Raw genomic sequence first — 19,025 nt, forward strand, 5'->3', positions numbered from 1 at the left:
ATTAGGCTTTCCCTCATTTGAGCCTCTGATACCTCAGTAATAATTAATTAAAGATTAATAAGAAAGATATTCTCAATTTAATGACCTCTTATCTTTAGAAAGTAGCATAAATGTTTTAGGGCACAGAGCAACCAGTCAGCAGCATTGGCATATTCCGGAGGAGACGAGCAGGCTGTAATAACTTTCCTTGTATGGAAATCCAAAGTTCTAGCTCACTGAAAGTTTGCCCCCAAAGAAAGAAATGGCTCCCCATGCCATGCAACTTGACAGCATGTGACAGTTTGGGCCCCACCGCCGCTGACTGTTGTGTCGGAGGGCTCTGCTCCCTGCTTCCCAGTCATTTCAACAGATATGGTGGTCAGGGACATGGAATTTTTACTATTTCTTATATCTTCTTTGCAGAGGTGGAGGGCTAGGTTGTAGGGAAATAGACATGTGACATCAAACTTTTTTTTAATATTGGCTTGCTTTGGTGAACTTGTTTCCATCTTGACTGTTGTCAGTGTTGTTACATGGGATGTTGCTCTAAGAGGGGATATGGAGAGACAAATTGAAAAATATAAAAGATATCAAGAAACTGAGAAAGGAAGGAAGGAAGGAAGGGAAGGAGGAAGGGAGGGAGGGAAGGAGGAAGGAAGGGAGAAAGGAAGGAAGTAAAGAAAGAAGGGAGGGAGGGAGGAAGGGGGGAAGGAAGGAAACAAGGAAGGAAAGGAAGGAGGGAAGGAGGAAGGGAGGGAGGGAGGAAGGGGGAAGGAAGGAAGAAAGGGAGGGAGGGAGGGAAGGAGGAAGGAAGGAAGGGAGAGAGGAGGAAGGAAAGTAGAGAGGGAGGGAAGGAGGAAGGAAGGAAGGAAGGAAGGAGGAAGGAAGGAAGGGAAGGAGGAAGGAAGGAAGGGAGGGAGGAAGGAAGGAAGGAAAGGAAGGAGGAAGGAAGGAAGGGAGGGAGGAAGGAAGGAAGGGAGAAAGGAAGGAAGTAAAGAAAGAAGGGAGGGAGGGAGGAAGGGGGGAAGGAAGGAAACAAGGAAGGAAGGGAAGGAGGGAAGGAGGAAGGGAGGGAGGGAGGAAGGGGGAAGGAAGGAAGAAAGGGAGGGAGGGAGGGAAGGAGGAAGGAAGGGAGAAAGGAAGGAAGGAAGGAAAGAAGGAAGGAGGAAGGAAGGAAGGGAGGGAGGAAGGAAGGAAGGGAAGGAGGAAGGAAGGAAGGGAGGGAGGAAGGAAGGAAGGAAAGGAAGGAGGAAGGAAGGAAGGGAGGGAGGGAGGAAGGGAGGAAGGAAGGAAGGGAGGGGGGAAAGAAGGAAGGAAAGTTAATGTCACTTTTGAGTAAACCCACATTTTAAATTGAAGAGCACATGGTCTCTGGAAGAGTCCAAAATGACAGACCGGGAAGGGACCATAAGGGTCAGGCTATCCCAAGCATACACGAATAGGATTTCCCTTCTCTAACCCACCCAGGGCCTGTCCAGCATCTGCAAGAAGAATTCTGTAGTGGAAGAAGCCGTGACTTCGCAGAGGAGCCCTTCCCACTCAGGCACAGTTTTCATCATTAGGCAGTGATTCCTGATGCAAAGCCTGAAGAGGCTTTTTTTAAACAACTTTCTCCCATCGCTTCTTCACCCATGGTGCCTTATGAGGCCAAGCAGAGAAAACGATTGTGATTTAGTTCAAAGTGAATAAAGGATTCAGTGCAATAGAAAAAGCACCAGATCGGGGACCAGAAGACTTGGGTTTGAAGGCCCGCTCTGCTACTCCCACGGGACCCTGGACAGGCTGTTCCTCTCCCTGGGTCTTTTGTGGCCTGCTCATCTGTAAAAGGAGGTGCTTAGACTAATGACTTCTGAGCTTGAAATTGATCTTCTATGGAGTTTGATCTCACTTCCCTGGACTTCCGAATATATAAAGTTATCTAATATAAGCCTTTCATACTCTTTTCTAGACTAAATGCCTTAGAAATCTACTTTAGTGGGGCTTTCCTTTTTTTTGAGAATAAAATTTTTTAAGGCGAGTTAAGATGTTATTAATTGTTCTGCTTTAGTCAAAGCCAGAATGATGCCAGCTGCCCATTCTCCATCACTACTGGGCATACCGTCCTGGCTGAAATGTCTGTGGCCTGTTTACTGAATTTCCCTGGATGGCTGGTCTCTCAGAATCTTACAATCATATCATTGCTATTTCTTCCTCTATAGACATCTTTGTTGACTATTAGGTCAACAAATAGATGATTTGCTATTCCTCGAAAGGATACTGAACCAACCACTATGACACAGCTTTTTCTTTTCACCATAGTTGTAAGACTTCTCGCCCAAGGTTCCTGGAGGGTCACATCATCAGGACTTAACAGACCAGAAGTTGCTCCTCACTCCTATCAAATACTTAGCTCCAAGTGTTCAGTAGTCCTTTCTCCTCTGCATGACATCTTCCCACCCTTCTTCACTCACGGACACAGGGCAATAATAATCTCTCACATCAGATACTTTTTCCCTTTTCTTTTCACATTGGACTTCTTCCATTTTAGGTAAAACAACACTTTATTTTCCTGGGTGCCCCAAAAAGTGAAGAGGCCTGTCCCTGAGCCCCCTTTTCCTTTGTTTCCACAAGGGAAACCAATGTGTGTGTTGAGCATAGATAGTAATCACAGTAATAGTGTCAGAAATACTCAACAACTGTCCTGTTCTCCCTACTTGCTAGAGGTGAGATCTAACACCCTTTGACAGTCTTGTTGCTGGAACTTTCCTGAAGAACTGATGTAACCATTGCCCTCAGAAGAACTATGAAAGCCAACAAGCTAATGATTTATTCAGTTAGATCCTCTTCCTAGACACAACGTTTTTTCCCTTAGTCTCATCCTACATAACTTTCACTTTTTCCTTATGCTTAACAATGGAGTAAAACAGAAAATGATTTCCATTATCCTTTCCACGCAGAGTTCAATGATAGGGCATGACTGTGGTTAGCTTCCACCCACCCCACCTCTCTCTCTCTCTCTCTCTCTCTCTCTCTCTCTCTCTCTCTCTCTCTCTCTCTCTCTCTCATCAATAATAAGCCCAAAGGAATATGTAGATAGTGGTTTCTCTAATCCTGATTCTATACTTCAAAAGGTCCACCTTCTCTTAGGATTCTTCACCCAGATCTTTGCCTAGATCAACTTTGACCAAGGTAAGCAGTCCAGTGCTTAAGTGAAAATGGAAAAGAATTCAGAAAAAAGGGAACATAAGCTTTGTGACTTGAATTTTTGGACAGATATTGTGGGAGATACAATCTCAACTAAATGAGGAAGACAATGGCTCGAAAACAACTTTAGCAGTATATTGAAGTTAAAAGGATTGCCACATGATGAGTAGTGGCAATAGCTAACATTTCCACAACACTTACTGTGCTACGGACACTGCACTGAGTGCTTCACAGTGATTTCATTGGATCCTCACAACCACATTGGAAGATGGGCACCATTATTATCTTCATTTACAGAGGGGAAGCTGAGGCAATCCAAGTTCAAAGAACTTGTGCAGGGTCATATACCTAGCAAGTATCTGAGGCTAGATTTGAACTCAGGTATTCCTGACTCTAAGCCCAGTGCCACTATGCCGCCTTATAATAATAAACAATATATAGCCATAGAACTTTGTCTCATCACTAAATTTTGGAAAGTTTAGTGTTTAGAAGTCAACTAAAAGATCTCGTATTCTTCCGGATACAATGGCCTATCATAGGTTGGGCAGCTAGGTGGCACAGTGGATAAAGTTACAGGCCTAGAGTTAGGAAGACTTAACTTCCTGAGTTCAAATCTAGCCTCAGACATATATCAGTTGTGTGACCCTGTCACTTAACCCTCTTTGCCTCAGTTTCCTCATCTGTAAAATGAGCTGAAGAAGGAAATAGCAAACCACTCCAGTATCTTTGTGAAGGAAACCTCAAATAGAGTCAGGAAGAGTCAGACCTGACTGAAACAACTGAACAACATTAAAAGCAACAATGAGAGTCATGGATGAGTGGTGGCACCCTTCCCTAAAAGCCCACTTGACCATTTAGATCCATTGTCCCATACGGTTACATTTCCTTCATTTTCTCATCAAGCATTAATGAAATGTTTGTTATGTTTCAGGCTAGTCACTGTTGATATAAAGACAAAACCAAAGCAGCCTCTCATCTCCAGAAGCCTTCATTCTACAGGATGGAGAGGGGGAGGTAGGGGTAGCGAGTATGACAATAACATATACACAGTTAAGAAACTACCAAAAAAGTTCAAAATGCTTTCCAGAAGGCTAGAAACTGGGGGAATGAGGAGACATTTCATGTAAGAAGTGAACCCTGAGCTGAACCTTGAACGAAGTCAACCCTAGCTCCCCAGAGTAATGATGAGCAGGCTGTGCCTTCCAGCAGCGGAGGATGGCCAGCCCCAGTCCAAGAATCCTGGTTTCTAGATTCCACATTTGTAATGCAACTGCCAAAGCTCACTCAATGATATCAGAAGATATGAAGCCAAAATGAAATGCAGAACCAAAGTTAAAAGACGGACTCACAGCAATGATGTTGAAGAAGTCATCGTCTCCCAGGGTATCCAAAATTGAGGATACTGTTTGCTTGGCGATGGTCAAGCGCAGCCCTTTCATGCTGCCGCTCACGTCCACTAAGATAACAACGTCTTTGGGAGAAGTGGCAGCTTGGATATACCTAGATCGAAAGTCAAAATTTAAAAAAATATTACTCCTAAAAAGTTTCCTTTTTGCTTTCCTTCAATAAATTTCAGGGATTGACTGTGTTGCCTACCATTTTCGGTTTCTGCAGTCAAAAGCAATGACTCCATTCTCATCTGGTTCCCATTTAATACCTATAAGAAAGATTGGGTTATAAGAAAACAGGAAAGTTCAAATGTTTGTAAGTAGCATTCAGAGCCTGTCCGGCCTTGCTGATTGAGCAGATATGCGTAAGACTTGCATGCAAAGACTAAGGGTTGTTGCTCGTCACACAGAGATATCCAGTTCTGGAAAAGTACTTGGAGGAAATCTCCCTCCAGGAAACATAATCATCAGCTCAGCTGCTCAAAAGCCCAACTGTCGAGTGAAGCCCTCTCCAGCCCTGCTCTGTCCATCAAACAAGAGTCAGACTTCAGCTTCTCCATTGGCCTAATAAGACAGTTCGCCAAATTAATTTCCCCATTGCCCATGCTATGGCTCTCATAGCAGCCAGCAATTGTCAGGCCTGATGGCATCACTCATATGCTTGATGTCAGACATCTTGCCCCAGATCACTTGAGCCTGATGAGGTAATGTCTCCAGTTTGAGGGTCAGAGGGAATACAATCCCAGGTCTGCAGCACTGACTATCCACAAGCCTCTCCCCCCACCCCAATTCTGTTTTTTAAATCAAGATTTTTTGGCCTTGCCTTCTGTGTTAAGATCAAATAAAATGGCCCCATGTATTGAGGTAGTATGGTATAGGCAAAAGCGTATAATGGTTTGGGAGACCCAGGACAATTGTTCAAATCTCGTCTCTGATACTTATGACTTGTATGACCTTGGACAAGTAACTTAATCACATTGGGACTCAGTTTCCTCATGACAGAGATGCACTAAATGGTGTCAAGATTTCTTTTAGCCCTACAATCCTGTGATGATAAGAAAGTATGAATTTTCTTTTGGAGCAAGACTCTGGGGAAATGCCCCAAAGAACAGGCATATGGTTATACTTCTACCATTAACCAAATAAATGCAGGTCCCAGAATTATAGAATTTGTGAGTTGGAAAGGATCTCAGTGGCCATGTAAGCCAATCCACACACCAAAGGAAGACTGAGTTCTGTGACTCCGGACTCCAAGGTCTTATGTTCAAATTCCAGCTTGGCCATTTACTGCTATGTGATCTTAGGTAAGTCTTCATCTGTCTAGGCCTCATTTCCTCACCTATAAAATCAGGGTAATTGTCTAGACCAGTAGTGTCAAACTCAAACAGAACCCAGAGGCCACTAAACCACACATAAGGATCCTTGCAACTCACATATTGATTAAAAAACACACATATTAGCATTATCTATGTTCAACAGCACATTTCTTTATTTTGTTACATATTGCCCAATTGCATTTGGATCTGGTTCAGCCCACTGTGTTTAACATCTCTGCCTTACAGAACCAAATGGAAGTGAACTACTTTTAGGGCCACACATCTTTGAAGTCCCTGATCCTACATTTTTGAAGTCTGGACTGATTTAAATGCTCTAGGTCATACCTAGGCAGAGCCGAATGCAGAGGAAAGCTTCTTTAAATAAACTCAACTCTGAACATAAAAAGGCCGAGTTCTCATTTGACCCTCCCTTTATCAATGCATCCCATTGGCTATTCACTGCAGTCTAAATAATAGGAGGCAAAAGGATATTAAAAACTATGAAAGTTCATGTGCTGGAAGTCTTTAACACCTGGCAATCAGTGAGAAAATGGTGGTAAAGTGCTTCTGCCTGGCAAACTGAGAGGAAGGCAGGTTTAGAGGGAAAGGCCCTAGGCCTGGAGGCATGAGGCCGAGGTTCAAGATCTGGCTCCAGTACCTTCAGTTTTGTGATCACAAAAAATGACTTTAACCTCCCCAAGCCTCAGTTTTCTCATCTCTTACCTAACATTATCTTTGAGGCCCCAGCTGCCTTCTTTCATACGATCATAAATTTAGTGCTGGAAGAGACCTTAAAAAGTATTGTGCCTCTCATTTTACAGATGGATAAACTGAGGCACAGAGAAATGAATGACTTGACCAGAATTGAACAGCTAGTACCTATCAGAAGCAAGACTCAAACTCAGGTCTTCCTGAAGCCTAATTCAGTGCTTTGTCCACAGTGCCCCCAACTGCCACAGAACGCTTGAGGGTGATAGAAGTGAATAGCATGTGACTACAACCAGCGTACAGCGGGGATCTTGTTCTTGTTTTCTACCTTTACCTCTCCCCTCCATTCTCACCTTTCAGACGGCATTGCTTCCTCTTGTCTGCCTCTCACCCAACCCTCTAGCTGCATGCTGGGAGGCTTTTCGTGTTGGATTTCTTATTTGCTAACGTTTGTAGATTAGGAAGAGCTCACGTGGTTTGGAAACCACAAAGATTAAACCAATCGTGCCCAACCTGACCCGACTTCCTCTTTTTTATTGGGTCACTTTGAGTCAATAGATCAAGGCAATGCTTTAGATGTCACTGAATTAGATTTAAGTAGACCAATTGACAAAATCATCTATGATTCTGGTAAGAAAGCTTGAGTGATATGAATTAGAAAATACTAGAATCACGAAACCTTGGAGGCAGTAGAATGGTTAGGCACAAAGAGGAATCATTAATGCTTTAACATGGAATAGTGAATAGAACACTGCTTCTGAAATCAGAGGACCTGGGTTCGAACCTCTGCTGATACCTGTGTGATCACAGGAAAGTCACTTAACATTCCTGGGCCTCAGTTTCTTGAGCTCTAAATTAAAGGGCAGACTAAGTGCCTTCTGAGGTCCCTGACAGCTCTAGAACTATGATTTCATAATGTCTACTGGGCGGGATGTTTCCCAAGCAGGGCCCAAGGATTGGGCTTGACCCCTTTGTGTTTAATTAACATTTTCATCAATCACATGGTCAAAAGGGTAGATAGCCTACTTACCAAAGAAGCAGTTAAACAAGTCTAGGAAAGGCAGCTAACGTACTAAATGACAGATTCAAGATTCAAAACAATCTTAACAGCCTAGGAACCTGAGATAAAATTAATAATTAAATGTAATAATCGTCAATGTAAAGTTTTACACTTGGGTTCAAAAAATCATTTTCAGGGAAATAAAATGAAGCTCAACAGCAATTCATCCAGAAAAGACTTGGGAGTTTTAGTGGACTGCAAACTCAACATTGTCAACCCTTTATTATGGCAGCCCAAAGAGTTAGTGTAATTTTGTTGTTGCTGCTGCTGCTGGTATCGAGTTATTTTAGTAGTATCTCACTCTTCCTGACCCTTTTTGGTTGTCTTCTTGGAAAAGATAAATGATCTGGTTTACCATTTCCTTCTTCAGCTCATTTTACAGAGAAGGAACTGAAGCAAACAGTGTTAAGTAACTTGCCCAGGGTCACACAACTAGTAAGGCTGGATTTGAAATCATGAAGATGTGTCTTCCTCATGCTAAGCCCAATGCTCCATCCACTGTCCTACCTAGCTGTCCAATGTAATCTTAGGTAACCTTAAAAGACGAACAGTGAATATAATACGTGATAGGCCACAGTGTCTCTGTACCTTGACCAAGAGTATTAAGATCAGTTCTGAGTTATTTTAGGAAGGAAATTGATAAGGTGGAGATACCTAGGGCAAAGAGCAACTGCCATGGCACCCGGACTCAGTTTCAAGTCAATTCAATTTAATACTTATTTATTAAGTGTCTACTTAGTGCCAGAGATGGTACAGGGGCACAAAGGGCACAACTCTTCTGGCCCTCAAGGAAGCTACATTCGACCAGAGTGGAAGGGGAGGAGAAGGAAGGGGTATGTGCGAAATAAATAAAGGCAACAGGAAGGCAGTAAAGTACATATGAATATGCAAAAAGATGTGTGTATACTTATGGGTATATGTGTTTGTGTATATTTATGGAAGAAGAACAAAGGGAGACAGACAGAGACAAAGATAAGATAGAGACAAAGAGAATCTGGACCTGTGAATATTTCATTCAGCATAAAGAAATCCCAGAGATGGCATTCTTTTGATTAATTTAAATCAACAAATATTCTGCTTTTAATATTCTTAGGGAGTTCCCTGAGTCATTGAAAAATGAAGTCACATGCCAAAGATCACACCACATAGCCAGAATGTGTCAGAGGGAGGCACAATTTGAACTCAGGTCTTAGTGCCTTAATAGTCATCTCTATATATCTCATGACACAAATACAATGATTTGGGGGAGAGGTCACTAAGAAATGGGTTATCAGGAAGGATCTCTTGTAGAAGGCAGCTCTTGAGAAAAACCTTGAAGGGAAGTAGAGATTCTGAGAGTTGGAGATGAGGAGACATGAAGAAAAGCCAATGCAAAGACCCAGAGATGGGAGACAAGATGTTGTTCACAGGTTAGAACATGAGGAGATGTAGAGGAAAAAAGTACAATCAGCCCTGAAGGATACAAGGAACCTGACTGTAAGGACTCAAAATGCCCCAAACAGGCATTCCTGTTTTATCCCAGACGCAATAAGGAAACAAACAACTTCTTGAGCTAGGGAACAGCATCGTCAAACCAGTGCTTTCAACATTTAAAGAGTCGGAATTTATGAAAACCTCAAAGGACCAACCACATTTTTGCGCCAGTTGGCAAACCTAGTCCTTCAAGTTTAATAATATCAGTCAGGCAATTAATTGGAGGAATCCATTGGAAAGGAAGAGACTTCATGAAAAAAAATGATTGAGTCGGTACATTATAATGGAAAGGAGATCAGATTGGGAATTCCAAGATTTCCACCAATGAACTTCATGATCTTAGGCAAGTCATTGAAACTAGCTTGACCTGAGTTCTTCGTATGTAAAATAAAGGCCCTCTAAGATCTCTTCCACTCTAAGTTGATGATCCTAGGACATTATAGCTTGGAGTAATTGAGTAAAAGAGTACAGGAAATTTATTCTGGTGAAGACTGGAGTTAGTGGAACAAAATTTTTACCTTCGAATTTTTGAAGTGTCACATGCGAATAGGATTTAAACTTGTTCTGTTTGGCCCAAGAAGTGGGAAGTAGCAAGGCTGAGTGGGAGTAGCAGAGGCTCAGATTTAGGCTGAACATCAAGAGATATTTCCTAACAATAAGAACTGATCAAAAGTAGATTGAGTTGCCTGAAGGAGTGAAGGGGATTCTCGGGCCCTAGAGGACTCCCAGCAAAGGTTGGATTACGTGTCTTGGCTATATTTGAGAGTAGGCAGCCGTTTCCCAATCACTGTGAGACCTATCCACTTCATTCATAGGAAGAAGAAGGAAATACAGAGACAAGTAAATGATTAATAAACCTCCATGCATCCATAATAAACCTTCTTGACTACAAAGAAATTCGGTCAGTGCCTGTTTTCTCAAACTGACCTACGATGTGGTTGGTATAATCATAGGAGATGGTGGTCTGTTCAGCCTAGACTGGAAAAGATCGCTCCTTAGTCTATATCAGTGTAGAAACTCATAGCTCATTTGGACCATCAGTTACTACTGTCAATATAGAGATGACTTTCTGTAGAAGGTACACATGCTGCCTCATTCCGCTGGTCCAGGCTCTAGAGGATGACCCAGCACATGGCAGCATGGTGGCCCAAAGAAGACACATGATTCTTGTTTCCTTTATGCATAAGGGAATAGGCCTGTGGGTTTTCTTTGCATATTATGCAATAAACTCTGTAGGTAGGCAAATGCAGGAATGTTGGGCTAGCTGTTCCCTGAGATGCCAAACCTGGCTAATACACAGTAGCCAAGACAGAAGGACCAAGTTCAGAAACAAGTAAGATGTCAGCATGACCAAAAGGTGAATGGGGGCCTTGTTGCCAATGTTTTTGTCTACCATAGTTTTTATATTATGTTTATCGCTGGATCTAATTCTTCATGTAAGTTGATATTTATTCGCTTAGGAAAAAAAAAATGGAGTGGCTATTATGTGCAAGGGTGTTAGGCAGTGGGATGTGTGTGGTGTGTATGTGTGTGTGTGTGTGCCCATGTGCGTGCATGCACACACATGCATGCATGGGGGAGGGTCATACGTGGGTGGGAGGTATGCAAAGATGAGTAAGGCACAGGGATTGTCCTCAGAGAGTTCATAATCCTTAAAAATACCCAATGGCTCATGACCCACATATTTCTAAAAAGTATAGCACATTTTAGGAAGGTTAGGACTAACATATCTTGAAGATAAAATCCCACAGGCTTCTATTAAGCATGATGGGAGAATCAGGACATTTCTGCACCTTTCCAAAAGCTGCATGTTTTATCCTCCATAAAAATCTCCTTCACCTTCAATTGTCTGTCCTTTCCTTCATCAATCTCTTGAAAGAATATGCTCGATTATAAATGAATAAGTAACTACGGAGGCGCTATGAAAATGATGGACTGGAGTTTGGGGAGATCATTTTCCTGGGGCTTGACCTGTTGAGTGGGCAGAGGAGCGGAACTCTGCCATCAGTCACCACCCGCCTGTCATTGAGAGTGAGCCAGGAAGGAAGCTGGATGACAACATGAATACAAATGTGACGGAGTTTGGGATATGGCCTTGATTCATCAAAATGGAAGTGGCTTTTATGAGTTTCAATGCCAAGACCTTTCCTGTAACACACATTGTACAGAGGACAGTTCCACTGGGCATCTCCGATGCTTTCTGTACATTTCTGGAACAGCACCCACTATTGCAGCCGAAGAAACTGAGACCTAGACAACTGAAATGACTTGCCCGTGTTCACCCAGCTGATAATAATCAAACTCACGCTGTAAGGAACCTTATAGATCATCTAGTTCAATGTGTTACAGATGAGGAAACTGAGGCCTCAGGAGGACAATCAATTTGCCTTAATGACGGCTTTCATGGGCAGCTAGGCAGTGTGGTGGATAGAGTGCCAACCCTGGAGTCAGAAGGACCTGAGTTCAAATCCAGCCTCAGACATTGAACGCTACTAGCTGCATGACCTTGGACAAATCACTTAACCCCAACTACCGCACAAAAAATGACAGTAATAACAATAACGCGCATTCATTTAGTGTTTTAAGGTAGAACGTGAGTAACATTCCTGAGTGGGCCTGAACTACATTCCAATGGAACTGGGAAATAATTAACAAAATCAATAAAATACAATAGGCCAGAGATAATGTTAACGTGTGGTTTTCCAAGTCAATCTGCAGCTGCTAGCACAGTTTAATGGCCCCATTTCTCTTTGACTTTCATCCTACTGCTCTAAGGCATTCACAGTGCTTTCCATGGATCATTTCATGTGACCCTCGTCATAACTTTGGGGAGGAGATTCCATTACTTTCTCTCTTGTAGAGATGAGGTCATGGAGCTCTGAGAACTCGCGACATGCTCAAAGTCACACAGCTAACAGTGGGCTGAGGCAGGATTCAAACCCATTTTACTAACTACACATCTACACCTGATCTTTCCTGCCACATTGCCTCTCATGGAGTACATGGCAAAGCAAGGATTCAAACCCACATCCTCTGATTTCAAACCCAAGCCTCTTTCCCACTTCAGTAGGCTGCATTAAACATGACTCATAAGTAACCCCACTACCACCCCACTATCAGGGTTTTTGTTCCTTCCTTTCTGAAATCACAATAAGCACATTGACCATGGCCATCTACCTAGGCCAGATCAGGCCCAGGATTATTCTTTTTTCTTTCCTACAATTACTGATTCCCACACCAGGGCTAAGATTTTCCTTGGTTTCCCACATGGGCTTCTCCCAAATCATGCCATAATTTCAGCAGCATCTGTTCTAAGATCTGTCTGCCTTCCTCTCCTTTAACCAGACTGCAAGGCTGGACCTAAGCCCCTCTCAGCCCTGTATTTCCTGTCAAATAGACTACAGTGAGCTGTTTATTGTTCAAGCTGCTAGAAGCCCTGAGATGGGCTGTGTGGGTGTGACTGGGGAACAGAGCACCATGGAACATCCAGAGGAAGCTGGCCATGAAACTGTCAGAAAGGGATGCCTTACAGGCCAGGTGCTCTTGCCAGCAATGCCACCGAGGGGGCTGACGACAGGAAACGTGTGCTGAGTTTGCTGCACCAAGAGATCAGGTGCTTGGTTTTACTTAAGGAAAACATAAATGACTCCCCATAATTGCTCGAAGATTATGTGAGGCTTTCTATTCCTTTTTACTTCCTTTAGAGGATTTCTACAGCTGGAATGCCAGTACAATTGTAGCCCGAAGTCACGTTCTTACAACTTGTAAGCAAAATTAAAACTTCCCGTTTTAATTAAAATTCAAACAAAGCCAGAATGAAATCTCTCTGCCATTGTAGACAAGCAGTGGCCCAGGAAAGCCCTGGAGGCCACACCTGCTTGGGAGAGGGGGAGTCTGGGCAGGGTCTCTGACCAACGTGGTCCATTTGGGTGAGATGTGCTTGCTGGCATTTGGGGAGCGTGTTTGTCATCACCAGCAACGCTTTCCCGATTTCTGCTGACGATCAGGAGAGGAGTGGGCTGCTTCTGCAGGCTCACATCTTTAGGCCACAGTATCCAGGATAAGAGTATCTATCCACCTCCAGCTTGGGTTCAGAATGCAGCCTCCAAGGGGGTTTGGGTCCAAGGAGTCAGTGAGTGATTCACTGCAGGTTATGCTGGCCCTGGGCAGGCCCGACTCTCTGTTGCAAACAACAGAAGCCACCCTAGTCCCTTATGATCAATGCTTTGCTACTTCTCTGCCTCCCATTCTTCAAGGTCTAATGATTTCACTGGGACAGGGATCCCTTCTACAGTACAGATCATAGTACAGGGGGAGGCGGCGGACAGCAGCATGGGCAACAGGAAGAAAGCTACAGTTGGAGTTGGGGGATCTGGGTTCAAATCCTGACTGCTGCTGCTGTCTTGTGGGATTCTCAGCAGTTCACTCCATGGGCCTCAGTTTTCTCTCCCAGATACAAAGTAGGTTTTCCAGAGAAGAAGATACTACCAACCCCACTGAATTGAAACCAAGGCAAGAGAAGCCACATGGCTTACCAAGCAAAGAAGTAACAGAGGCTAGGCTTGAAGTGAAGTGCCAGCCTCCAATCCAACACACTATAGAACCTTCTTGTGACCAACAGGATGGTGTCGAGCAAGAAGGTACAGAGGAAAAGGAAGGACAGGAAGGGCTAGACAAGCAGGAATAAGTGGAGGAGTCAGAGGCGATACTAGAAGGCCTCCATCACTACTCAGGAGAAAGGTCTCTGTCATCATCTGTAACATCATCAATTCAGGAGGAGGGAAAAAAGGGGGGAGGGGAATCTGGGATTGAAGGTTCAGTCCATAGTGGTGTCATGGGGATACTTCCGGGTCTGACCTCATTGAGGCCTGGGTTGAATTCTTGTTTCTGATGCTATCTGAGTGACTCTGGACAAGTCACACTACCTCGTCAGTGAAATAGCCCTACCTCCTAGAGCTGTTGTGGGAAATATTGGATAATAGATGATAAAAATGTTTGGCAAATCTTAAAGCTCTCTAGAACTGCTAGTTCAAGGTTATTAAGATCGCAGCATTAACATTTCTGTGGCATAAGAAAGATTATGAGGGATTGTGCCTTTAACATCCCTTTCAGCTCTACATCTATGAACCTATCATCTCTTGGCCCTAAAACCCGATTTAATGAACCCATGTAGTCAAAAAGTCCACTGCCTGGTGCTCAACTTCCAGGTGCTGAGTCTCTGTTACTGGAGGAGGATCATAGTGAAGCTCTGGGTTTCCCCCAGGACTTCTGCCAGGCAAAGCCTCCCAACTCAGTAGGAGCTACTGGAACTTGCTTCCCTCGGCTGTTAAATTCTCAATCGAATCAAAGCACCACAAAGATAGGAATTGTGCCATCTTGGGGTGTCCATCTCCCTAGTTCCCAGCACACAGTAGGTTTTTAATGAATATCTGTTGAATGATGGCTTCCAAGAATCTAAGGCCACCTCAAGCCATGAGCACATGGTGAACAGGAAGCTGTTGGAGCAAAAATCTAATGAGAACTACTTTGAAATATTGGCAGTGCTAGGCTCCAAGTCTAAGTTTCCAACGTGTTTGGTTACTCACCTGGATACTGTCTAAAGAATCCCTTTGCACTTCCAAAATACTGCCATATCAGAGAAGGGTCCCGATCAAAATTGTCTACAAACACCTTGTTCAAGGACTCTGACCAGTACACACCATTGACAATTGCAGGGTCTGAAAGGACAGAAAAGAGAGGAGACAAGAAGGAAGAGGCATCATTAGTTATCACCTTGGGCCAAATAGTCATTCTCCTTTCAGATGAGAGATCAAAGGGAGGAAGATGATTGGCAAGAGGGTCTCTGGCAGTTTCAAGGAGCACACCTTCTTCCTGGAATCCCATCCTACAATCTAGTCAGGATGTCATGACAGTTTCTGTTTGGAAAGTCCCACTTTTGAGAATGAGTATTTGTAACATTAAAAATCACAGATGAACCAAATTAGTCTAGTGTGAATGGGTGTGTATCAGCTATATGCAGACTGATCATAAAGAAAATATATTGGGTGGTTTCAACCAAGTAACACTTCAAATATGTTGAAATAATATCATGTAAAATGACACTGGGTTATATTCAGAGGATTTCTAGAAACAATTATGAAACGGAATGGATTTGAAACTATGTCCTCCAACTCCAAAGAAAGGCGCTCACAAGGTCAACGCTGACCTGATCTGATTATCTAGAACTAGAAGGGGCTTCACAAAGAAGACCTCAGTTCAACTCTTGTCTCAGATAAATACTGTCTGTGTGACCTTGGACAAATGACTTACCATCTCAACTGAGGGTTTGCAAACAAGGAGGGAGGTGCAAAGTTGAGCTATAATTCTGAGAGAATACACACATACACACACATATGTATAATTCCTAAATTCCTAAATTTGGAGCGTATCTCTCCCTTGAAGCTTCAGCAGCTCACTATTACTTCCAGGATAAAATGTAAACTCCTTGTTTTGGCATTTCAAACCCTTCAGAATCTGGCTACTTGCCTTGCAGGTTTGTTTCACATTACTATCATTCATATATCCTATGTGCCAGCCACTCTGCTATAGTTGCTATTTTCTGGTGACTCTGTGCCTTTACAAGGGTAGTCCCGCACTCCAAGGGTACACCCCTTCCTCACCACTGCCTCTTACAAATAGCAACTCAGATGAGTGGCCAAGACTTACGGGGAGCCTTTCTCGATCACCTTGAGTACAAGTGTTGTGTCTCTACAAATTAGTGGGTATAAGATAACGGAGCTAGAGTGATTTGTAAACCTCACAATGCTATATAAATGTCAGCTGGTATTATTACAAATATTTTTATTGGGACAGGGTGTAGAGCTGTGATTTTATAGGGAGCTCAAAAGTGAGAAAATCCTTCTTCCAAAGCAAGTCTGCATGTTCTCTACAACATAGACTGCAATGGTTTGTTCAGGGACACACAGACAGCATACGGGGCAAAACTTCAAAGTCAATTCTCTACTCATGATTCCAAGCTCTCCTATTATTAACAGTATTGCTGCTGTTGTTATCAGAATATTACTGCTGCTGCTTCTATTACTACAACTACTACCATCATTATTCTTATTTTTATTATTACTACCACTATAACTATTACTACTATTATTAATCATACAACTAGTACTAGAGATCCTCCTTTTCTTCTCATCCTCCTCCTCTTATCCTCCTCATCTGCATGCTTTCTGTCCCAAACACAAAGTGTTGTTCTTAAGTTTCTCTTTGTAACTCCAGCATCAAGGTCAGTGGTCTGGCATAACCAGGGCATGAAGGACCAAGCGAAATGTTGCAGTCAATTGGTGGACCTAGTGCTTCTAGTGTTAACAAAGTTGTCTCATACTGGTCCAGGTTGGCTTGTGCCAGATTAAATAGGACATCACCTCCAACTCCTCTTCCAGCAGAAAGATTCAAGAGTTTTGTGGCCAAAAGCAGAATAGGTGCAGGTGTGTGACGCCTGTCCCCTTCTTCTCACAAGTACGGACTGAGTAACTTTCCCCCGCTCATTAATTCATTGAAGAGAAGCAGGATAGTGTTAGCAGCCAGGCTGAAAGGCAGGGAGACCTCAGTTTAAGTCTGGTCACTGATACATGCTGGCTGTGTGACCCTTGGACATGTGACTTACCATCTCAATGCCCAGATAACCAAGTCTATAAATTGAAGAAAATGTACTGATTTTCACTGGCAGAAGAATTTCCTCAGCAGAAACTCCCCACACTGATAAAATCACAGGCCTGAAAAAAAAATCTTACAGAGAAAGTCTGTCCAAGAATCTGCCAGGTGGTGCAGTGGATAGAGCACTGGGCTTAGAATCAGGAAGACATCTTTTTGAGTTCAAATATGGCCTCAAACCCTTACTAGCTGTGTGACCCTGGGCAAGTCACTTAATCCTGTTTACCTCAGTTACACATCTGTAAAATGGAATGGAGAAGAAAATAGTAAACCACTCCAGTATTCTTGCCCAAAATACCTCAAATGAGGTCATGAAGAGTAGCCACAACTGAAATGAATGAATAACCACCACAGGGCGCAGCAGATAAGAACACTGGACCTGGCGGAGGGAAGAGCTGAGTTCAAGTCCAGCCTCAGAAACTGGCTAGCTGTGTAACCTCTGCTTCACTTTCCTCACCTGTAAAATGGGGATGATAACTACACTTATCGCACTGTGATTTTGCTCAAGACCCCAATGAGATAATATTTATAAAAAGTACCTGCTGCAGTGCCTGGCCCACGGTTGACACTATAGGAATGCTTATTCCCTTCCCCTCTCTCTGGTTTATATCTACCTGTGGTCTACTGGAAACATGATGGCGATCTCTGCATTCCTCACTACAAAATACCAAGACAACAAACCCTGTCCATCGACTCCACGCAGCAGCTGCCTTTGACATCAGCGGTTACTTTGCTGCCAAGAGAGCGCTCCTGGGTTTTCCTTACTACATTTGACACAAGTTACCAGTACTCAGCCATAATGGGCCAGCTAGGTGGAACAGCAGATAGAGCACGGGGCTTAGAGTCAAGAAGACTTGAGTTCGAATCCAATCTCACAGACTTCACAATGGTCCGTTGCTGCTGTTTAGTCGTTTTGGTCGTGCCCAGCGCTTTGTGACCCCATTTGGGGTTTTCTTGGCAAAGATACCAAAGGCTTTTGCCATTTCCTGCCTCGATTCATTCTGTAGATGAGGAACCTGAGCCAAACAAGGTCGAGTGACTTACCCAGGATCACACAGCTAGTAATCATCTGAGACCGGAACTCAGGAAGTTGAGTCTTCCCGACTCCAGGCCTGGAACTCTATGCACTGTGCCACCTAGCTGCCAACCGTATGATCCTGGGCAAGTCACTTAACCTCTGTCAGTCTCAGTTTCTTCATCTGTAAAATGGGGATGATAATCACATCTACCTCATTAAGCTTTGTGAAGCTCAAATGAGATAATATGTGTAAAGTGCTTTTATTATTATAATGAATTGCAATTATGCTAAATCAGCCATGCAATGAACTAGAGATTGCAATAGTGACAGGCACTGACATTAGGCTTCCAGCAGGCTGGGCTGCCAGCAGCACTCTGAAGGCGCCATTCATGGGGATCGTAGCTGCCCAATTTTCACTTCTTGTCTTTCAGTGACAACATGCTTATTCATCCTAATTAGAACATATATAAATAATGAATAGTTCTTAGTGATAATTAATTCAGGGCTTGGAGTACTAGAGATAGAGCCCAAAGCGCTGAAATAAGATATCTCCCTAAATATTTCCCTTTTATAATGCTTGTTTACTCACTATTTGATAAATGGGGTGTGTGTGTGTGCGTGTGTGTGTGTATGTGTGTGTGTGTGTGTGTGTGCGTGTGTGTTTTCCAAAGCCTGGTATCTATCTCCGGTGGTGCTGAGATGGCAGCGATGAATGGCATCAATGACTTGTTGGCCAGTGTCCTCCCAGGGAGTGGGAAAGTGAATGAGGGAAACATTGATCGATGTGTGATGGTGAACGCGGCCTTGTCCAAAGTGACTCTAGAAGTTTCAGAGTAGAGACTGGACGACAAACCCTTCCAAGTCAATCTTGATTACAAACCTGCTCCAAGGGCAAACCTATCGCACTCAGACACACACATACATACATATGTGCACACATGTACACACATGCACATATATACACGCATACATGCATACACACACACACACACAGTCTAAATCCCCAGCCCCTGAAGCTGTAAGGACACAGAGGTCATCAAACCCAAACCAAACCCAACCATCACATCAGCTGACAAAGAGCCCCATGATCTCTTTCATGTTCATGAAGCACCTACATATTTACTGTCACCAGAGGCTCAAAATAACCTGAGAGGTCAGGGATAGAGACATTGCCTTCTCCATTTTACAGATGA

General features: G+C 43.4%; 1 protein-coding gene across 1 annotated transcript in view; it reads right to left on the reverse strand.

Moving 5' to 3' along the window:
* The window catches only part of CACNA2D3 (calcium voltage-gated channel auxiliary subunit alpha2delta 3), a 748,342-nt gene that overhangs the window by 589,009 nt on the left and 140,308 nt on the right, over nucleotides 1-19,025 (reverse strand). Inside the window, exons 4-6 of the mRNA XM_036739688.1 lie at nucleotides 14,693-14,824; nucleotides 4,759-4,819; nucleotides 4,512-4,662 (exon numbers count right to left, since the gene is read on the reverse strand). Of these exons, the coding sequence (XP_036595583.1) occupies nucleotides 4,512-4,662; nucleotides 4,759-4,819; nucleotides 14,693-14,824 (344 nt within the window). The remainder of the gene's footprint in view (nucleotides 1-4,511; nucleotides 4,663-4,758; nucleotides 4,820-14,692; nucleotides 14,825-19,025) is intronic.

Source organism: Trichosurus vulpecula, chromosome 9, assembly GCF_011100635.1.
Source record: "Trichosurus vulpecula isolate mTriVul1 chromosome 9, mTriVul1.pri, whole genome shotgun sequence".
Lineage (NCBI taxonomy): Eukaryota > Metazoa > Chordata > Mammalia > Diprotodontia > Phalangeridae > Trichosurus > Trichosurus vulpecula.